This window comes from Pseudochaenichthys georgianus, chromosome 3 (genome assembly GCF_902827115.2).
Source record: "Pseudochaenichthys georgianus chromosome 3, fPseGeo1.2, whole genome shotgun sequence".
Lineage (NCBI taxonomy): Eukaryota > Metazoa > Chordata > Actinopteri > Perciformes > Channichthyidae > Pseudochaenichthys > Pseudochaenichthys georgianus.
This window is the reverse complement of record NC_047505.1, coordinates 15,847,138-15,868,662: the sequence shown is the minus strand read 5'-3', so window position 1 is coordinate 15,868,662 and position 21,525 is coordinate 15,847,138. Positions and strand designations below refer to the sequence as shown.

The following is a 21,525-nucleotide window of genomic DNA, read 5'->3' as shown; positions in this document are numbered from 1 at the left end:
CTCTGGAAAGCACTGGCTGAAATGAACAGTTCACGCACAAACTAAGACTGGTTTTGCTGACGTCATTTCGGTAGCCGTTAGCCTCTGCAGCTGGAGTGGTGCTGGCAGGAAAACAATAAACACAAAAATACAAAAGACAGAAAGAGACAAGAGTATCTTAATGCGAACGAGCCATTCTTTGGCACTTGTTCGAGGAATGTAATACTTGTTATAGTTAGTTTTAGGGATACAACTATTTTCATGGTCAGTATTGGGCTCAGTGTGTGCTCCGTGTACACAGTGTATTGAAGTAAAGAAATATATAATAATAATTTCCCACCAGAGCCAACAACAAATGAATGCCTTAAACTGCTTTCACATGATAAGTGATTTAATAAAAAAAAGGCTGTTTAAGTTGCTTGCTTCATAGCGCTGACATCTGATTGGTTGTCCGTTGAAAGGTCAGCGGTAAACAAGGTCAAAGTGGAAATAAAACAATAGCAGTCATTTCGAGAGACCATGGCTCTCTCCATAGAAACACATAGGTCAAACTACATTATTAGGCAGTCTTGGCTAAATTGTCGAATGTCTAGGATAAGGTAACATGATCATCATCCCATAGGTATACAGGAATTGAGTGAAACTAAACCAGCAAACTAAAGGGGGGCTTTTTCAAGATTTGACTGAGGAGAGGCCCTCACGGTGTCATACTATGAAGACCCCCTGTCTACTGTATACAGTACGTATTTGAAACTGTAATGATGTTGTTCTCCTTCCTCAGCTCTTGTGGAACTATAAACTCAATCTGACCACAGATTCAAAGTTTGAGTCGGTGGCTATGGAGGTCTGCAAGAGCACCATTGCTGAGGTCAGTGTGCACTACGGACAGAACATTTTTCAGAGCTTAATTACAATGTTTTACAGTATTGCAAATGCAGAAAGCATATGTAGATATTTATAACAAAAACCCTAACCGTGTAATCTAGAGATAAGGTTAAATACATTCTGTCCCTCTGACCCATCACAATTTCAGATAAAGGAGTGTAACGAGGAGGAGCGAGGGAGGGGCTACCTGGTGTCTTGCCTGGTGGATCACCGTGGCAACGTCAGCGAGTACCAGTGCAACCAGTACATCACCAAGATGACCAGTATCATCTTCAGCGACTACAGACTGATCTGCGGCTTCATGGACAAATGTAAAGAAGACATCAACACCCTGCACTGCGGCAGCATCAACGTGGGACACAAGGTGAGGGAATCTGACAGATTTCATTAAAAAGACCGTAGAACTGTTGATTGTTCCCTCAGGTTGTTTTTGTTGTTGTGAGCAACTAAACATTTCAGAGTTTCGATGGAGCCTTTTGCCATTTGTTTAATTGTTCTTGTTCTCTCTAACTTACTTACTCATTGTCATTTCCCTCCGTTCCGCGTCAGGACGTTCACTCCCAGGGCGAAGTCATCTCCTGTCTGGAGAAGGCGTTGGTGAGGGAGGCGGAGCAGCAGGATCACGGTCATCCAATCAAAGAGGAGTGTAAGAAGGCGATCCTGCGGGTGGCCGAGCTGTCGTCAGACGACTTTCACCTCGACCGTCACCTTTACTTCTCCTGCAGAGACGACCGCGAGAGATTCTGTCCGAACGTAAGGACGCTGCAAGTTTCTACAGTCAGACCATATCAAATAATATGTAATGGGATCATCAGCAGCTGAGTTTACACCAAATGTATAAGCAAATTAGAGTAAAAGCACAAATACAATGTGGGATTGGAAACTCAAATGTGATTTATCTTTCCTCTCCACAGACTCAGGCAGGAGAAGGGAAAGTCTACAAGTGTCTGTTCAATCATAAGTTTGAGGAGGCCATGTCAGAAAAGGTATATTTAGAGGAAATAACTCACCGATTAACTTGTGTTTTTGGATGATAGAGAACTTGTTTTAAGTCACTAACACTCCCCTGTTCTTTGTCAGTGCCGTGACGCTCTGACCACGCGTCAGAAGCTCATCTCTCAGGACTACAGAGTCAGCTACTCTCTGGCTAAAGCCTGCAAGGCGGACCTGAGGAAGCAGCGCTGCAGCCTGGACAACAACCTGCCGCGGGCCCGTGAGGCCCGGCTCTCCTACCTGCTGCTGTGCCTGGAGGCTGCTGTGCACCGAGGTGAGGGGGGGAGAACACATCAGGGTCCTGCCAAACCTTGTTTATTTACAGCACAAAAGCTTGGGAAACGTAAATTAAGAGCCAGGTCTTTTTTTCTGAAGTTGATGGAGACCGAAACGAAGCTAAAGGAAGAGTAGACTTGACCTTAACCTGGGGAACATCAACATGACTCCAGTTATGGGGCTGGGCGATATACATTTAATCAAACAGCCAGCCTCTTTTACCAACGTTCTCTATTGAGATTGTGACGATATTCTGGAGGTGACATTGAAGCTTCCACAAAACATTCCACAAGACATTTTGATAAATAAACATCAATGATGTGGATATAATAAATAAGCGGGTAAAGACAAACAATAGAACTACAAGAACAGTCTGGTCAATTCTGAAAAAGACATGACCCTACTATAATGCAGCTTTTATAATCAGGCAATGACACCACTTATAATATTACGATATCCAAAATCTAAGCCGATATCTAGTCTCGAATCACGATATCAATATAATATTTAAATATTGCACAGCCTTAGCTCGATGTCTGCTAGATGCGTAGAAAGGAAAGTGTACATACCAAATGTATAAAATGATAATATGTCAGTGTTGGTGCATGTAGCCAAAAAATGAACTAAACTAAACTTATTTTTTAAGTAAAGAACTTTTTTACAATGCTTATCAAATATAAATAAATGTTGAAGTGATGTACATCCCGGCGTAACTGTGTCGGTAATAGTTTGATATGGTTCCGCGCAGGGCGTCCGGTCAGCGGCGAGTGTCAGGGCGAGATGCTGGACTACAGGCGGATGCTGATGGAGGATTTCTCCCTGAGTCCGGAGATCGTGCTGCACTGCCGGACGGAGATCGAGGCCCACTGCTCCGGCCTGCACCGCAAAGGCCGCACGCTGCACTGCCTGATGAGGATCGGCCGGGGGGACCGCAGCACGGCGGTGGACAGCGTCTGCCAGAGCGCCGTGAGTTACTGCCGCTGTGACGCCTCACTGTTAGAGGGATGCTAACAGCAGAGAGGCAGGATGTTTTCTGTGTGGTCTCACGCAGCTTAGTGGGCCTTTTTCTTCTAAATAATTCATATCAAAACTGTCTCCTGAATACATTTTAAAACCACTGCGCATAAATCATTCAGTTTTCCAGCTTTCACTTGACAGGCTCAAGTGTTGGAGATATTTTAAGTATCATGTTTAGCTGCAAACTGTCTGTTCAGTTCATTTATTAACATTAAATTCAGTTTTGATACCAGCTGTGCGAAGTCATTTTATACTTAATTAAGAATATTCAGACATGATTGTGTAAAAGAGATTTACAGGAGATAGATCGAAAAGTCCTATAAGTTATTGATAGAAAATCAATAACTTACAGGATATTCTACCAACTAAAGTTTGTTAAAAATGAATAATAATCATATAGGTTTCTGTTAAATAAAGAATTGTATAAATGATCACATTTATCAGGCAGTGTTAATGATCATATACTACATGATTAACAGCAGATTGTGTCAGTGGGGGTTGACAGTTTGTTAATTAATACATTAAATCCATGAAATTCAATCAGCAAATTAAATGATATGATATTTAATGGCAACCATTATGATATTAAATGTTTTTCTACTGTCTTTTCCGCTGCAGCTGCAGACATTGATCCAGTCTGCTGACCCCGGAGCTGACTACAGGATCGACCGCGCGCTCAACGAGGCCTGCGAGTCCGTCATCCAGACCGCCTGCAAACACATCCACAACGGAGACCCCATGTGAGCCCCGTACACAAACACAACCGGGCACACACACACATTATGTCAAATAATCTGAATTTGACATCACCACTTTGCTCTCTAAATGTGTGTGTTTGTAGGATCCTGTCTTGCCTGATGGAGCATCTGTACACGGAGAAGATGGTGGAGGACTGTGAGCACCGGCTGTTGGAGCTGCAGTATTTCATATCCAGAGACTGGAAGTGAGTCTGAATCCAGCGACGTTCATGCTCTTCACCTTTTTAACATTATTGACATAAGAATTTATATTTTACAGATACAACACAAAAGGTAACATTTGACATACCATCGTAATTTAAGGTGCCCTTACTTGCTTGTTGCGGGGTCGTCTTCATAAACATATGAAGATAGCTCAGGTGCCGTCACATGACCTTAATGTGTACAGTACAGTACACAACTGAGATAAGATGAGTTAAAGGTCCGCTATTATATTGTTTTTCATCAATATATTATAGGTCTCAGATATATACAAACATGGCTCCGAAGTGTTTGGCTCCAAACACCAAACAGATAATGGCAGCATCCCATAATCCCCTCTGTTTCAGCCCTGTTTCAAAAGTGCTGATTCTCTGTTCGTTAAAAAAATCGTTATGACATCATAAAGTGGCCAAAATCTGATCAGCTCATTTTCAGACAGGTTTATATATAAATGGATCAGGACAAAGAGAGGGAATTTTTTTTCCTGAAACTTTCAGAGTCTCTTTCCACAGAGTCCACATGTTGATGTAGAAGAGACATGGACAAGTGGATTTTGCACAATACACTGTAGGTGACCTTTAATTTACCAGAAACTGAGAGAGTATTAAAAGAAAAGCATTTTGTATATAAATACATCTTATTTGTTTTGTCAACTCCAGGGAATTTCAATATAGCTGTCTTAGATATATTCATTAAATGAAGGGTGTTATAATACATGTATAATAATAGTACAATAGTCTTTACTCATATTTGTTTCTGCAATGTGACTCTCCCCCGCCTCAGAAATGTAAATCTGAATCTCAGAATATTGTCACGAGTGTTAAAAAGACATGGCTGTAATGCTTCTCATGTTGTGTGTGTCTCCCAGGCTGGACCCCATCCTCTATAAGAAGTGTCAGGGTGATGCCGCTCGGCTCTGCCACACTCACGGCTGGAACGAGACCAGCGAGCTGATGCCGCCGGGCGCCGTCTTCTCCTGCCTGTACCGCCACGCCTACCGCAGCGAGGAGCAGGGCCGCCGGGTAGGACCCCTTAGAAACACACTCGCTGTCCTTTAAATGTAATGACAGGAGGAGGTTTCAACGTATTTGGGATATATTGTATCACTATTGTGAACTGTACACTTTGTTGTTTTCCAATTGAACAGGTTAACCCAGCGGAGCAGGTACGTGGTCGGATGATCACTTCAAATACATCTGTATTGATCCTGGTGTAGGGATAAACTGATGATGATAATGGGGATGATTTCATTTTGTCTGTCAAAAATATTGTTGGAAAATCTGACGGATCATAAAAGTCATTTTTCATAGCCCATTTTAATTCAGTGTATTAGCATGCTAACAGTTGCTAATTGGCACTCAACGGGAAGTACTTTTGAAGATGAAGGGAATGGGAGTCCTTTTTTTCCTTTTTGAAATAATGAATTCAAATATCGGACAAATTATAGTTTCCGACATATTTTTGGGATTTCCGAGAAACACTTTGAACAACAGCTTCTGCTAAATGATAGCAATAAGGTCGCATGGCTGGCCCCGCTACCCATGTAATCAGTGTCTCAGTGGGAAGGTCCACATGGCCGTCCAAGTGGTGATTACGCTTCACAGTGTGAACACCCGGAGCTTGATTTGATATGATTATATGCTCCCATAATCACAGTGTTTCAGACCTTTAGAGTGAGCACATTTAGGGAGCTTCGTACTTCTTTTTAGAGATTTGTATGGCTTAAGGTTTTATGTATAGGGTAATAAACACATTTCCAATAAAGGCTGAGGGAATACAAGGGTTGTTACTGACGGCAACTGTTAACATTTTAAAACATCATTGGGATTACAATTCAGTTAAATCATAACAACACAATAGAAGAATGATATTCAAATGTATCAGTTACAAGAAAACTGGACTCACAAAACTACAAGCTGTGGAATATAGGAAGTACAACGTGGTAGTACATTTAGTAAACATACAAGAAGAATACAGTTTAACTACAAACTATAAGATACAGCCCACGAGTAAATTAACAGAAATAACTAATTCACTACTCTCTTATAAATACACAGCTAACTTTGGTATGGTTTGAAACGTAAGGTATTTCTATGTGTAGGGCTGCAACTAATACGTATTTTCTTAATCAATCATTTTGCATTTCTTATAAATAATTTGATCATTTGGTCCATAAAACATCATATAGTGAAATATTTCCATAATTTGTCCAACCAACAGTCCAAAAGGAAGAGATATTTAATTTACTATCAAGGAAAGCAGCATTTTACGTCATTTGAGAAGCTGGAAACTTCACATAATAGCCTGAAAATTATCAACATTTAACGATTATCAAAACATTTTTTGATAACTCCCTCTGATTTGACTTATCGTTTTAGTCAAATCAGAGAGTACATTACTTCAGATATATCAGAGAATAAGAAAAACGTTTCCCTGTTGTCACTACAGTATGAGTTAGATGTTGAGTGAACTCTAATTACAAGTTGAAAACTGGTAATAACAGTAACTCTAAATGTGTCGTTAGCAGCTAGGTAATACCTTATTATTAGCTTATTACCTTTTCACAGAAATATCAGTTTTGACAAATGTCGGCCGACGAGTGACCTAAACATAGCCTACAGAAATACCAAAGATATGTTTCATTTATTTTCTCTCCATGATATAGTTTGATTTGGTATTTTTAAATCGAACATATCAACATTGGTTTTGGTCTCAACAATCCTCTATTGTGAGGCTCTTGTACAAGTTTTATTGTGTGTGTTCTGTGTGTGTGTGCAGTTATCTCGGGACTGTAAGGTGGAGGTTCAGAGGATTCTCCACCAGAGGGCGCTGGATGTGAAGCTGGACCCCGAGCTGCAGAAGAGGTGCATGACCGACCTCGGCAAGTGGTGCAGCGAGAAGACAGACACTGGACAGGTGACACACACACACACACACACACACACACACACACACACACACACACACACACAGGCCGTTTCTCAAAGTCGAGGAGGCTTGCTTGGTAGCACATGTATGCTGGGCATTCAAACAGTGATTCGGCGGCACTCGATGACATAGTATGCTTGAAGTAGTGGCTCTGGAGCAGCTTTCCTCGACATTGAGAAACGGCCACAGTTACTACTGCTGACATGTGCTTCTACAGATCTCACTTTAACCCTGTTGTGGATGTTTGAGCACCCTTCAGTGCTTCATCATAAGAACTCCTACACCTAATTGTGATGGATTTCATGAAAACTCCCCCAAAAATCTGGCATAAATCATCTCTTCTCTTTTTGAATTCATTATATTTTTTATTCACAGTCCTCCAGTTAAGCCCCAAGCCTGTTTTTCAGGTCTCAGGCTCGAAAATGACATTCCCAGAACAAATGGCTATATCTTCACTTCTAAAAGGGGTAGATTAATAATCTTCTCAAAGCAATGATACACCTGTGAGTTGGATGTAGAAAAGTCAGAATCAATATACCGTACTTTTCGGACTATAAAGACCTGCATATAAGCCGCAGCAGCTAAATTGTCCGTCTGTCTTGCTCTCGTTCTGTCTCTCGGTTCCACTTTTACTTTGGCGCGCTACCTGTCTCACTCTTTTCCAGCCTCCAGCTTTTGCTGCTGGAGCCCGCCGCTTAAAGGTGGCGGGCGCGGACCGGTCATAGAGCCCATAGTGTTAAAGGTGGTTAACTTTACCTGTAAAATCCATAGATTTAGGAGGTTCCCTAGTGGCCATTAGCTGTACAAAAAAAATGGGGAAAAAAGTCGCGGCTTATAGTCCGAAAAGTACGGTAGATGTTTTTATTTTCAAGTAAATTCAGATTGAACATAGTAAAAAAATGTAAGTTATAGTGTATAGATTGATGCAAAACAAGTGAAAATTGATGCCACTTCTGGGGTCATTTGGTTATATTTGTCATATCTCTGGCATCCATTGGTCGATTTTGATGATTGACACCTCTTTTGAACCGTTAGAGCCAATAGAATCGAGGGGAAGTTCCTAAAATCCATCTAAACATTACCATTGGTGAATGAGTGCCCAAAACCGGAAGCTGGGTTGTATTCCTCACACACTCTGAAAACAACAACAAATCTCAGTTTTTGAGGGGTTTTGACAAAAATTGAATGATGGATTATCAGTAATCATTTCAAAGTGACACAGACACATTGGATTGACCTTCAGCAGCGTTTTGATCATTTTAATGCCATTGAACACAACTTTTGATCAGAAAACAGCAAAGGTAAGACATATTTGCCGTTTTGGCTCCGTAAAGCTTCGCTGTGTGTGTTGTCTGGGTTTGCCTGAGCTGTCGCGAACTTTGGTCGCACAGTGATGATACTTATACCTAGAATCTGTGGAATCTCAGCTTTAATCTGATATCTTGGTGTGCAGATCCGATAAGTAATAAAGTATTTATACCGTGAGTTCTTTGCTAAGTGCGTTAGCATTTCTTCGCTCAGGGCTAATTCAGAGTCTCGGCGTTAGAGTTGTGTTTTGTTTCGGCTTAATTAGGTAGTTGAGTTTCTTCCCGTTAAGTGGGGCATGGGGCTTAACTGGAAGAGACATAATGTGATGATGTAAAGGAGGAGACTTTACTGACCACTTCTGGTGTGTGTGTGTGTGTGTGTGTGTGTGTGTGTGTGTGTGTGTGTGTGTGTGTGTGTGTGTGTGTGTGTGTGTGTGTGTGTGTGTGTGTGTGTGTGTGTGTGTGTGTGTGTGTGTGTGTGTGTGTGTGTGTGTGTGTGTGTGTGTGTGTGTGTGTGTGTGTGTGTGTGTGTGTGTGTGTGTGTGTGTGTGTGTGTGTGTGTGTGTGTGTGTGTGTGTGTGTGTGTGTGTGTGTGTGTGTGTGTGTGTGTGTGTGTGTGTGTGTGTGTGTGTGTGTGTGTGGTCAGGAGCTGGAGTGTCTGCAGGATCATTTGGAGGACTTGGTGCCTGCCTGCAGGGAGGTGGTGGGGAACCTGACGGAGCTGGAGTCTGAGGTCAGTTTTAGAGATTAGATTAAATGTCCCAGATTGGGAAATTGTTTGAGTGTTTGTTTGTCTGACCTGCACGTCCTGAACTTTGGTCTCTCTTCTCTGCTGCAGGACATCCAGATCGACGCTCTGCTCATCAGAGCCTGCGAGCCCCTCACTCAGGCCTTCTGCCATGTGAGTACATGTACTTTCTTCTGAGTACACACAAACATATACATGGGGTTTACAAATTTTAAAAAAGCTGGTCATTTAATGCAAGCATATATAGCAGGGGTGTAATGAATCCGAAATGTATGAGTTACAATTTATTGGCAAGTAGATTTTAGGGTTCGGGGCTCCTTTGTTTACTTCTCTAACATAGTGACATCACTACGTTACACTCACACTTTTAACACATTGTACGTGATAGGCTAACGCATAACGCCCAGATTCATGCTAAATATAACTGAGCGCTTCATGCTCCTGAAGCAGGGCTTTAATGATGTGTAAATAATCGTGTGTGTGTGTGTGTGTGTGTGTGTGTGTGTGTGTGTGTGTGTGTGTGTGTGTGTGTGTGTGTGTGTGTGTGTGTGTGTGTGGTGTGTGTGTGTGTGTGTGTGTGTGTGTGTGTGTGTGTGTGTGTGTGTGTGTGTGTGTGTGTGTGTGTGTGTGTGTGTGTGTGTGTGTGTGTGTGTGTGTGTGTGTGTGTGTGTGTGTGTGTGTGTGTGTGTGTGTGTGTGTGTAGGATGTAGCTGATAACCAGGTGGACACAGGGGATCTGATGGAGTGCCTGGTTCAGAACAAACATCAGAAGGAGATGAATGACAAATGTTTAGTCGGCGTTACACACTTCCAGCTGGTCAGTAACCATGACATCTTTATCTCTTCCTTACTCTGTATCAATTACTTTTTTACCTAAAGCAAGATTTCAGTTTGGTGTACAGTTCGGCCAGCGATCATTTCTACACATTTTCTATTATTCACACATTTAAAATACATTTTGAGGAATGTTCGGCAGCTTTAGTTTTTCATTGTTTCCCTGTCATTCACACACACTTCTTTATTAGTGTTTCACATAGGATTATAGTTACAATACATTTCAGATATTTTAGAATTAAAATAACAAAATGTTTTGCTTTCCACAGCAGAAAAACGTATAATTATGTTTTGTTTTGGCTGTGTTATTTGACCCTCCTCTACACTGACAGATGGTCGTTCGTGTAAATACTTAATTGCTCAGCTTGTGTGTACAGGAGTGTGACACTGTAATCCCCTAACATGTCACAAGATTCAGAAGGAAAAAATAGAGGAAGATGAAGAGACGGATGACGATGTTTGTCTGTGATGTTTGCTGTTTAATATGCGTGATGCTCACCTTCCAGGTCCAGATGAAGGATTTCCGGTTCTCCTACAAATTCAAGATGGCGTGTAAGGAGGACGTTCTGCGACTGTGTCCAAACATCAAGAAAAAGTGAGTTTGATTTGCTTTAAAACATCCCTAAGAATGGAAACGTACCTTTTCCCCTCTGTTGTTGTTCTCTGTGAGCAGCCAGTTAGTTCAAAGTGTTTTTCTGCAAACTGATCTGTTTTCAATCAACACATTTCACACTTCCCATCATGCCGCAGGGTGGACGTCGTGATCTGCCTCAGCACCACGGTGAGGAACGACACGCTGCAGGACGCCAGGGAGCAGCGCGTCTCACTCAAGTGTCGTAAACAGCTGCGGGTGGAGGAGCTGGAGATGGTAATGCTCTCACACACACACATACACACACACTCACACACACACACACACACACACACACACACACACACACACACACACACACACGGTTTACGACTAAATACCTGCAAAACGACTGAAATTCTCAAAGAATGAAAGTATGCCTGGTTAACATCAACATGTCAGCATTTGGCTTTAAGTACAACCTCACCGAGCTGTTAGCACGGCCGTAGACTTGTTCTTTCTTCTTTTATTAGGATCCCATTAGCACTAGCATGAGCATTGTCTATTCGTCCTGCCACACACAGTCAAAAATACATAAAACAAAAGCGCACTATCTCAGCTAATTAACAATCCAGTATGGAATAAAAACTAAAATGATCATAATTGAAACCACCTTTCAGCCAAACAAACAAAACATATTAGAATTACTGTTACAAAAATGTTGCGCTAATAAATTATTACAGAGAATTAGAAAACATACCCATAAAGTTTTGTAGATGAGTGCAATCTGCTCATTTTCGGAGCGTTTTCTGGCCTGTTCACATCGGTTCCTCTCTATCAAAGGTGCCGTAAGGCCCTGACACACCAACCCGATTTTGGGAGTCAGAGGCCGTCAGAGGCTGTCGGGCATTCGCGGCGCCGTAGTCAGGTTGGTGTGTCCCGCACCGTCGACCGTGACACGCCTTATTTGGACTGCCAGACCCGATGCATGGCCGATTCAACATGTTGAATCGGCCATGCATCGGGTCTGGCAGTCGGACCAAATAATCACTCTGATTGGCTGTTCAGCTAGCAAATCAGTGCATGAGAAGCGAAGCGGAAGTGAGGGACGTAAACAAACGATTTAAGAAGGCACACACAGACTGCTATTCATTTTCATCTCATCATGGCGATCTGGAATGATGCAAACGAAGACCTGCTCATCACCTTGATCCAGGAGAGGCCAGCTCGGTATGATATTACGGGGAAAAGATACTCTTCTTCTTCTCTGTGTTCCGGTTGTTGCCTCTTTTGAATGACGAATACACACTACCGCCGCCTGCTGGTAAGGAGAGTTATTGCCACTCACGCACTGAAGTCGGTGCGGTGTGTTCCCGTGCGACACATGGCCAAAACGCAGGAGAACACGGCCAGGCAACAGCCGACTTCAGCGTCGGCTAGTCCTCTGGTGACTGCTTGGTGTGTCAGGGCCTTTACTCTGTGTGTCAATACCTCACATCACATACAAGTGTCTCAAACTGTGAAAACAGCAGTTTGTGCACACTTGTGTTAACATAGATTCTTCTTCTTTCAGTCGGAGGATATCCGGTTGGAACCAGAGTTGTACGATCCCTGTAAGTCGGACATCAGCCGTCTGTGTCCCAACGTGGCCTTTGGTAACGCTCAGGTGAGGCGCACCGCACATGCAGCAAACGGCTGAAATAAATATTGAAGTCACGTTTTTAATATTTCCACCTCCCTCTCTGCTGCTCCCCAGATGATCGAGTGTCTGAAGGAGCAGAAGAAGCACCTGAGTCAGCGCTGCCACCAGAAGATCTTCAGACTGCAGGAGGTGGAGATGACCGACCCCGAGCTCGACTACCAGCTGATGAGAGTCTGCAAGCAGATGATCAAGGTGAGAAGGAGGGAGGAGGAAGGAGGGAGAAGGAGAAGGAGGTGTTTCAAGATGTCAGCCGCTGTAATAAACAACAAGACGACCCCTTACCCAGTTAGTTTTGTGCCTCTCTCCTGCAGAGGTTCTGTACTGACGCGGACGCCAGGAACGTCCTTCAGTGTCTGAAACAGAACAAGAACAGCGAGCTGATGGACCCCAAATGCAAACAGATGATCACCAAGAGACAGATCACACAGAACACGGGTCAGTAAAACATGTCTTAATATGTCTGAATCATATCTCGTAATCTGAACCTGATCCGACTCAACATCACCTCCTCCAGACTACAGGTTGAACCCGGTGTTGAGGAAAGCTTGCCGGGCCGACATCCCAAAGTTCTGCCAGCCCATCCTGAACAAGGCGAGCGAGGACAGCGAGCTGGAGGGCCAGGTCATCGCCTGCCTCAAACTTAAATACGCCGACCAGGTCAGTGCCGACCTCAGAGTCCTCAACTTAACAAACTGCAAATAAAAGATACGTATAAAATAGTTACTGCACTAGAAACGGCATCAAATAAACTGTAAATGTGTAGGTTTAATTGTTAAAAACAATAAAATTGTGTAATCCTTTAACACAGATTTGAAATAACAACTAATACTTGTTTACTATAAGCTGTACAGTGTCTTTATCATGATACTTCATGAATATTTGACTTCAACTTATTGTTGTTGTTGTCCTGAACTGTGTGTTTTTGGCGGGTGTGGTCCAGAGGCTGTCTCCAGACTGTGAGGATCAGATCAGAGTGATCCTGCAGGAGTCAGCACTCGACTACAGACTGGACCCACAGCTGCAGATGCACTGCACTGATGAGGTACACACACACACACACACACACACACACACACACACACACACACACACACACACACACACACACACACACACACACACACACACACACACACACACACACACACACACACACACACACACACACACAAGGCAAGGCAAGTTTATTTCTATAGCACTTGTCAATACAAGGCAATTCAAAGTGCTTTACAAAAAACGAAAGACATTAAGAAAATGGCATTTAAAATCAGTCATTAAAAATAAAAGCTAATAAAATAAACATAAAAAGAAAAAATACATGGATAAAAGTTACAGTGCAGTCTAAGATATGAATAGTTCAATTAAAAGCAGCGACAAAAAGAAAAGTCTTCAGCCTGGATTTAAAAGTAGTAAGAGTTGCAGCGGACCTGCAGGTTTCTGGGAGTTTGTTCCAGATATTTGGAGCATAATAACTGAACGCTGCTTTACCATGTTTAGTTCTGACTCTGGGGACAGAAAGCTGACCAGTCCCTGAAGACCTGAGAGATCTGGATGGTTCATAATTTAGCAGGAGGTCAGAAATGTATTTTGGGCCTAAACCATTCAGTGCTTTATAAACCAGCAGCAATATTTTGAAATCTATTCTTTGACACACAGGAAGCCAGTGTAAAGACTTCAGAACAGGAGTGATGTGATCCACTTTCTTAGTGTTAGTGAGGACTCGAGCAGCGGCGTTCTGAATCAGCTGCAGCTTTCTAATAGATATTTTAGTGAGACCTGTGAAGACACCATTGCAGTAGTCAAGTCTACTGAAGATAAAAGCATGGACAAGTTTTTCCAAATCCTGCTGTGACATTAGTCTTTTAATCCTAGATATATTCTTTAGGTGATAGCAGGCTGATTTATTAACTGTTTTAATGTGACTGTTGAAACTCAGGTCAGAGTCCATGACTACACCTAGATTTCTGGCTCTATCTGTTGTTTTGAACATTGCAGACTGAAGCTCAGCGCTCACTTTTATACGTTCTGACTTTGCTCCAAAAACCATTACCTCAGTTTTATCTTTGTTTAATTGGAGAAAGTTCTGACACATCCAGTCATTGATTTGTTCAATGCACTTACTCAGTGTTTGAATTGGAGCATCGTCTCCTGGTGAAATTGTTACGTAAATTTGTGTGTCATCCGCATAGCGATGGTAACTTATTTTGTTGTTTTTCATTATCTGAGCCAGTGGTAACATGTAGACGTTAAAGAGAAGAGGCCCCAAGATGGAGCCTTGAGGAACCCCACATATCATATTTGTCAACTCAGATGTGTATTTACCTATAGAAACAAAGTTGTTTCTGTCCTTTAAGTAGGATTCAAACCAATTTAGAGCTGTTTCCGAAAGTCCCACCCAGTTTTCCAGTCGGTCTAGTAATATGCTGTGGTCAACAGTGTCAAACGCAGCACTGAGATCTAATAATACTATACTGAAGTTCTGCCACTGTCTGTGTTTAAGTGGATGTCATTAAAGACCTTTACAAGAGCAGTCTCAGTGCTGTGGTTTGGACGAAGGCCTGACTGGAACACATCGAAACAGTTATTTAAATGCAAGAAATTACTCAACTGTTGAAAAACAACTTTTTCAATGATTTTACCTAGAAATGGCAGGTTTGATATGGGCCTGTAATTGTTCATTACTGAAGCATCGAGATTATTCTTTTTTAAGAGCGGTTTAATGACTGCAGTTTTCAGGGCCTGTGGAAAAATACCTGAGTGAAGAGATTTGTTTACTATATGAAGTAGATCTGAGGCCATGCAACGAAAAACATCTTTGAAAAATCCTGTTGGAATAATATCAAGGCAGCAGGAGGAGGATTTCAGAAGTTGTATAATGTCCTCTAAGTTTTTTTATCATTAATCTGATGGAATTGTGTCATGGTGCTTGAATTGTTATTAGGTGGACACAGGGACAACACATTTGCTGTACCTGATGCAGAGGCACTGACTGCTTGTCTGATTTTCTGAATTTTGTCAGTGAAAAAGGAGGCAAAATCATTGCACACCCTGGTGGATAGAAATTCAGAGGCTACTGACACTGGGGGGTTAGTTAGTCTGTCGACGGTAGCAAACAAGGCACGTGCGTTGTTTTTGTTTTTGGTAATGATGTCAGAGAAGAACGATTGTCGTGCGTTTTTCAATTCCAAATTATAAAGGCCAAGTCTCTCTTTATAGATTTCAAAGTGAACCTGGAGATTTGTTTTTCGCCACCTGCGTTCCGCTTTTCCACATTCTCTTTTTTCTGTTTTCACGGTCATGGCCTTTCTCCGTGGAGATATTTTCTTGCCAGACACTTCCTTTACCTTAGTTGGAGTAATGGCATCTATAACATTTTTAATTTTTGAATTAAAATGATCTACTAGCTCATTTACTGAGATGTTAGCAGGGGCAAGTGTGGAAGAAAAATTCTGAGTAAACATTTCCCTAGTATTTTCAGTTAAATATCGCTTTGTGGTTATCTCTTTTTGAACATTTGTGTGAACAGAAATAGAGCTCTCAAAGAAAACACAGGAATGGTCAGAGAGTGCAACATCAGTCACCACAACCTTAGAGATATTCAGACCCTTTGAGAAAATTAAGTCCAGAGTGTGCCCCTTAATGTGCGTGGGCTCCGTCACATGCTGAGTCAGTCCATAGCTATCAAGAACACAAAACAGTTCTTTAGCCCCTCTGTCCTGGGGGTTGTCAACATGGATGTTAAAATCACCAACAATGACTAGACGGTCAAAGTCAATACACACTATAGACAGCAGTTCAGTAAAGTCATCAAAAAAGCTTGCACAGTATTTGGGTGGTCTATAGATATTTAGGAACAGAGCTCGAGAGGAGCATTTCAGCTGAAGGGCCACATATTCAAAAGAATCAAAGTTTCCATACGATGTCTTCCTGCATTGAAGGGAATCATTGAACAGAATAGCAACTCCACCCCCTTTCTTATGCATTATTTCCTGACTCATAAAACTAAAGTTGGGAGGGGTTGATTCGATAAGAACAGCTGCACTGTTATTTTGTTCAATCCAAGTTTCTGTTAAAAACATAAAATCGAGATTATGCTCAGTGATAAAATCATTGATTAAAAATGTTTTTCCTGCCAAAGACCTGACATTTAATAGAGCTAGTTTAAGTTTGTTAAACACACTATCAGTCAGGTATTTTGTAACAAGCTGTGGCTGACATGGAATCACTGCTAAATTAGATAAACTCACACAAACGTTTGAGCGCTTCCTGTTTCTAAGATGATTCACCGCTCTTAATCTATTACCTATCAACACAGATATCGGCAAAGCTACAGGCAGGCAGGGCCCCGGCATGTCCTGGAAAGAGTTGAGAGTGCCATACGCCCTTGAGCCTGGACCCAGCAGATATCAGTTTGCAGCGTTTTGTACACACACATCCCTATCAGGCTTTGAAGGGGAGGGAGGACCCACCACCCTGCTCCTCTCAAAGGAGGGCAGGGTGAGGGCTACACTGTAAGCCGGGGGAGATGGTGCACATCTCTGCTTCGGTGATTTTGGTGGGCGTCGTTGAGGGGCGGGGTAAAGGACATGCTGCCAACCCTGCGTGTCGCCTTCATGCGGTCATCGAACTCCAGGGGGGTGGGCGAGGGTGAAAGGGTGAGCGGAGAGTAGAGAGAGCTGGGGGATGAATGAAGAGTATCCTCGAAGGCGTTGACAGGGGGGGTGACGGGCAGTGGAGACTCCTCCATTTGTGTCATAGGTCTCCCATAATCAGAACATTCCTCAGGCGGGTGCAGTGATACTTCTTCAGGGTTTTCTGCGCGATGTGTTGTGTCTTTCTCCTGTTTTGATTCCTCTTGCCGCTTGTCCTTGGCAGAGGGAACAGATTGATGACGCAGGCAGTTGAATATGTTAGAGATAAACAATTTCACTCCTGACTTGTTCAGGCAAACTCCATTTGCCTTGAAAAGATGTCTGCGGTCCCAGAAAAAGTTAAAATTGTCAATAAAATGCACAGAATGGTCAGTACAGACAGTTGAAAGCCAGGTGTTCAGTGCAAACAATCTGCTGAATCTCTCCACTCCTCCTCTGACTGGCGGTAGAGGGCCACTGATGAACACATCTGCAGTTTATCATTTAAAGTCTTCTTTCAGCACTTCTGACTGTTGTTTCACAACATCATTTGTTCCAATGTGCAGTACCACATTCTTCACAGTCAGATGTTCAGCCCCAATATGCAGGATCTTCTCAGCCAAGTCAGAGACCATATCCTTGGGAAAACAGAGTACTTTGGTGTTGTTCTTACTACACAGACCTTTTACATCTCTTACAGCAGAGTCACCCACAATCAGAGTTTCAGGCCCAGTCGTTAGCTTTCCCTCTAGTCTTTTACTTTTGGAGTAGCTATTGATCCTTACCCTGCTATGTGAAGAGGACGGGTTATCCAGGTCATCAGAAAGAGATCTCCGGCTCTCGGTCAGCGGAGCGTATCTGTTCTGGATTGGCACACTTAGTGGTTTAGGAGGATTGTTTGTAGTTCTCCCTTTAGCAGCTGTCCACTGCTGTTTAGTAGGGCTGTGCATCTTCACTGGTCTCACGATTCGATTCGATTACGATTATCCTGTCTTCGATTCGGTTCGATATCCCGGTGCATCTCGATTCATACCAATGCGTTGCATCCTCAATTTTCTATATTACTGCACATGGCTTATTTTTCATCAATGCATACATGCAGTCAATACATATGAACTCTCTTTTTATTATTTAGAAAGTGCTTCAGAAATCAATAACATAAATGTCTTGACATTAATTTATAAACCAAAATAAATGAATTGTATAGGTCTAGCCTCCGTGTGTGAAGTTGTTCCATCCTCAAAAACAAAAAGCTAATGCTTCTGCAGTCCAGCTGCAGCTTCTAGCCACGGCCTTCTGTTAAGAAAGGACACTGAATGTCCTGAATGAGGCATCACACACAGGACGTGAGTCTGAACACAGCAGACAACAGGAGTATTTAAAACAGCATATACAAACTAAAATACTGCATGTGGGTGCACACTTACATTCTCTGTTTTACTGTTACATAAATCCAATGAATGAAAGATAAAATTAGCTTCATTATATCTCAGTGATTAAGTGAATAATAAAGTTTCTATCGGGTCACTATAAGCATGTCACTCATTATTTTCAGGGAGGGGGCGGGGCTTGGAGGAACGGAGAAGAGACGGTGATCGCGGAAGCTTTTTTCCTCCTGCCTTCACAAACTTTACACACGTATATATCATCTGAAAATTGCTAGAGGGCATTCATACTTTGCAATCCAAGACTTAATTAAATCCACCAAAAACCTGACATGATTGTAACGCGATTATTTTTGAAAAACATAAATCCCTGTCTGTGTCTCTGAGCCGCAGCAACACGGAGTGATTCAGAGCGGGTCCTTCTGCTGTGGGTTCTGGACTGGTGTTCTTGTGTTGGTGGATAAAGCAGACTGCTCCGTGTTCGGTGTTGCTGTGCCGCTGTCACGTATGTTCCCTGATCTCTGCGTCACCGACCGATTTGATATTAAAGTGACAGAAAAAACGTTATAGTAAAGCCGCGGCCGGAAAATCAGGAAGCAACGTTACTACTCTATAACCGATTATCTTCCGTCACTGCTTCGAGACCGAATCGTCCACGTCCGCATCGCAATGCATCGTAGAAACGATTATTTTCAACACCCCTACTGTTTAGGGGTTGAAGAGGCGCTCTTCCTGGGTGATAACAATGCAGGCCAGCCGGTTGCATCACAGATTTCAGAGTGCTGGGCTCTGCCTGTTATCCGTCCTCCCAAATCCCATGGAAATGATTTACTCTTCGGCTTTGCACCCAGAGAGTTCCAGGGAGGACTACCACTTGTAGATTGATTACCCGGTATACAGCCCTCCTGTTCCTTGGAATCCTTGTAGCTGCTAACTAGCTGTGAGTTAGCATACCCTTTTCCATTATTTTGCAACACTGGTAAAGTGGTGTCATTCCCACAACATAGTCCATTCACTTCCATGTTAACTTCCAACCGTTGCATTTTCATTTCCAACACAGCCATCTTCTGTAGAAGTTTGTGGAAGTCATCTGTAGAGAACGGAGGCATTTTGCTACCAACTAGCTTAAGCTAAATAGCATGCAGTAGCCTACCAGGCTTTAGCTGTTGCTAGGCCACGCTACTGTAAGACTGAGGTCGTCGTAAAAATGTTGAAATATGGCTGAAAACCTCCGTCTATTTACGAAGATGAACTGTCCCAGTGATCGGTTAATGTCCAGGAGCCGCTGCTCGAAGTTTTCAGAGAATAAGAATAGGAAAATCAACATAAAAAGTAAGCAGAGGCAGGAGCAAGCAGAAAAGCGTCTGCACTGTAAGAAAGATAAGATAAGACACACACACACACACACACACACACACATACACACACACACACACACACACACACACACACACACACACACACACACACACACACACACACACACACAATCCTAAGGACTATTTTGGATGTCTTTCTCTGCATTAAACCAACTCTTTATTTTCATTAAACTCTCTCCTCCCTCCTCTCTTCTCTCCTCTCCTTTCCTCTCCTCTCTCATCTCCTTTCCTCTCCTCTCCCCTCCCTCTCCTCAGATCCCCAGGCTGTGTGCAGAGGAGGCAGCAGCTCAGGAGCAGACGGGTCAGGTGGAGGAGTGTCTGAAAGTCAACCTGCTGAAGATCAAACAGGAAGCCTGTAAAAAAGTAAATATCATTATTTATTTTTTAACCTTGATATTTCTGGGAAATGTTCCGAACCTGTGGTGTGGGTGGTCGTAGGGTTAGTTGTAGATTGAACCATCATATTTATTTGAAATGTCAGACTCTTCCAAAGCAGGCAGATATTTACAAAAAGGGTGTACTGGAGTTGGTTAACAACGTGCTATATTTGTTAAATGTATATTTGTATTCATTATGAGGTAATGCAGGGAATAAGTTAGAGCATCCTCCTCCAGGTGTCGTCTGTGGAACCAAAGAGCCTATGACTTGCTTTGTAAAACATCCAAACAAGTTAGTAAGGATGGATGGAGTTCTGTTGGGAAATGTTTCAAGTGTCTTTATAATTAGTCTCTATATAGTGAACACCATTAAAACATGTTTTTAACTCCTCTAAATCTCATTTGGATGATTCATCATAAGGTCTAAATAGATGAGTTGCAGAACCTCATGCTTGATCGCTCCCTGTTCCTCCTTCCTTTGTTGCAGGAGGTGCTGAACATGCTGAAGGAGAGTAAGGCGGACATCTTCGTGGACCCGGTGCTCCACACAGCCTGCGCTCTGGACCTCAAACACCACTGTGCTGCCATCACGCCGGGGAGGGGGCGACGTGGGTGCTTCACTCAATATAGCAAAATTCACAGAACTTACTGTGTGTGAATGTTCTCACTTGTCTCTCCCTCTCTTTGTCCAGAAATGTCGTGTCTTATCGAGGCGTTACAGGACAAGAGGGTCCGTCTGCAGCCGGAGTGTAAAAAGAGACTTCAGGACCGCATCGACATGTGGAGCTACGCTGCAAAGGTAAAACACCAGGGGGTTCAACTGGCATTACAAAAGACTAGAAATGTTTTTTTCCCTTAGTATAGGGTGATAAACAATTTAACTTTGTAGACACCAAAATCTGTTATTACCTATTTTCCATATGTATTACCACTGCTCGGTTTTTTCACTGTTTAGTTTTTTAGATTACCCTTAAAGGGATTTTTGATAACACTTTCTTGATAAGAGATAGATGATAGTAGTTGGTAGCTACGGCCAGAAGGCCATTAGCTTAGCATAGCTTAATACAAGCAAAGGAAACAAGCTAAGTTTAGCCTTTTATGTATGTTTGTATGCTAACATTTGTAAATTAGCCCTGACGCTGGTTGAAAGGTCTTCAGTTTAGGTAGCATTTGACGGAGGTGGGAAGTAAATGTACTTAAGTGCAATTTTGAGGTTTTCATTTTATGCTACTTTATACTTCTACTCCACTACATTTATTAAACAGTAAATCAGAACCTTTTTTTGTCCACAACAGTTAAATGCTACTTGATGCAACAATATTATCAAAACATATATATATATATATATGTGTATATATATATATATGTGTATATGTATATGTATATATATGTGTATATATATATATATATATGTGTATATATATATATGTGTATCATATATTATGTTTATATATATATATGTGTATCTATCTATCTGTGTCATATTCTGTGTCATTATGTGTCTCTGTGTATACTATATCTGTGTATGTCTCTCTCTCTGTGTCTCTATTCTCT

The 21,525-nt window shown here is 42.3% G+C and overlaps 1 protein-coding gene across 2 annotated transcripts in view; it reads left to right on the top strand.

Annotated features, from left to right (window-relative positions):
* Positions 1-21,525, top strand: part of glg1a (golgi glycoprotein 1a) — a 34,596-nt gene that overhangs the window by 8,904 nt on the left and 4,167 nt on the right. The window contains exons 3-26 of one of the 2 annotated variants that reach the window (XM_034105479.2): positions 761-847; positions 1,013-1,228; positions 1,414-1,617; positions 1,779-1,850; positions 1,945-2,131; positions 2,882-3,099; positions 3,769-3,890; positions 3,992-4,093; positions 4,978-5,131; positions 5,257-5,274; positions 6,888-7,025; positions 8,991-9,077; positions 9,183-9,245; positions 9,796-9,909; positions 10,433-10,521; positions 10,677-10,794; positions 12,071-12,163; positions 12,254-12,391; positions 12,511-12,634; positions 12,714-12,856; positions 13,140-13,241; positions 19,850-19,957; positions 20,459-20,579; positions 20,664-20,770. In XM_034105479.2, the coding sequence (XP_033961370.1) occupies positions 761-847; positions 1,013-1,228; positions 1,414-1,617; positions 1,779-1,850; positions 1,945-2,131; positions 2,882-3,099; positions 3,769-3,890; positions 3,992-4,093; positions 4,978-5,131; positions 5,257-5,274; positions 6,888-7,025; positions 8,991-9,077; positions 9,183-9,245; positions 9,796-9,909; positions 10,433-10,521; positions 10,677-10,794; positions 12,071-12,163; positions 12,254-12,391; positions 12,511-12,634; positions 12,714-12,856; positions 13,140-13,241; positions 19,850-19,957; positions 20,459-20,579; positions 20,664-20,770 (2,925 nt within the window). The remainder of the gene's footprint in view (positions 1-760; positions 848-1,012; positions 1,229-1,413; positions 1,618-1,778; positions 1,851-1,944; positions 2,132-2,881; positions 3,100-3,768; positions 3,891-3,991; positions 4,094-4,977; positions 5,132-5,256; positions 5,275-6,887; positions 7,026-8,990; positions 9,078-9,182; positions 9,246-9,795; positions 9,910-10,432; positions 10,522-10,676; positions 10,795-12,070; positions 12,164-12,253; positions 12,392-12,510; positions 12,635-12,713; positions 12,857-13,139; positions 13,242-19,849; positions 19,958-20,458; positions 20,580-20,663; positions 20,771-21,525) is intronic. The other variant, XM_034105480.2, reaches the window with a different exon arrangement.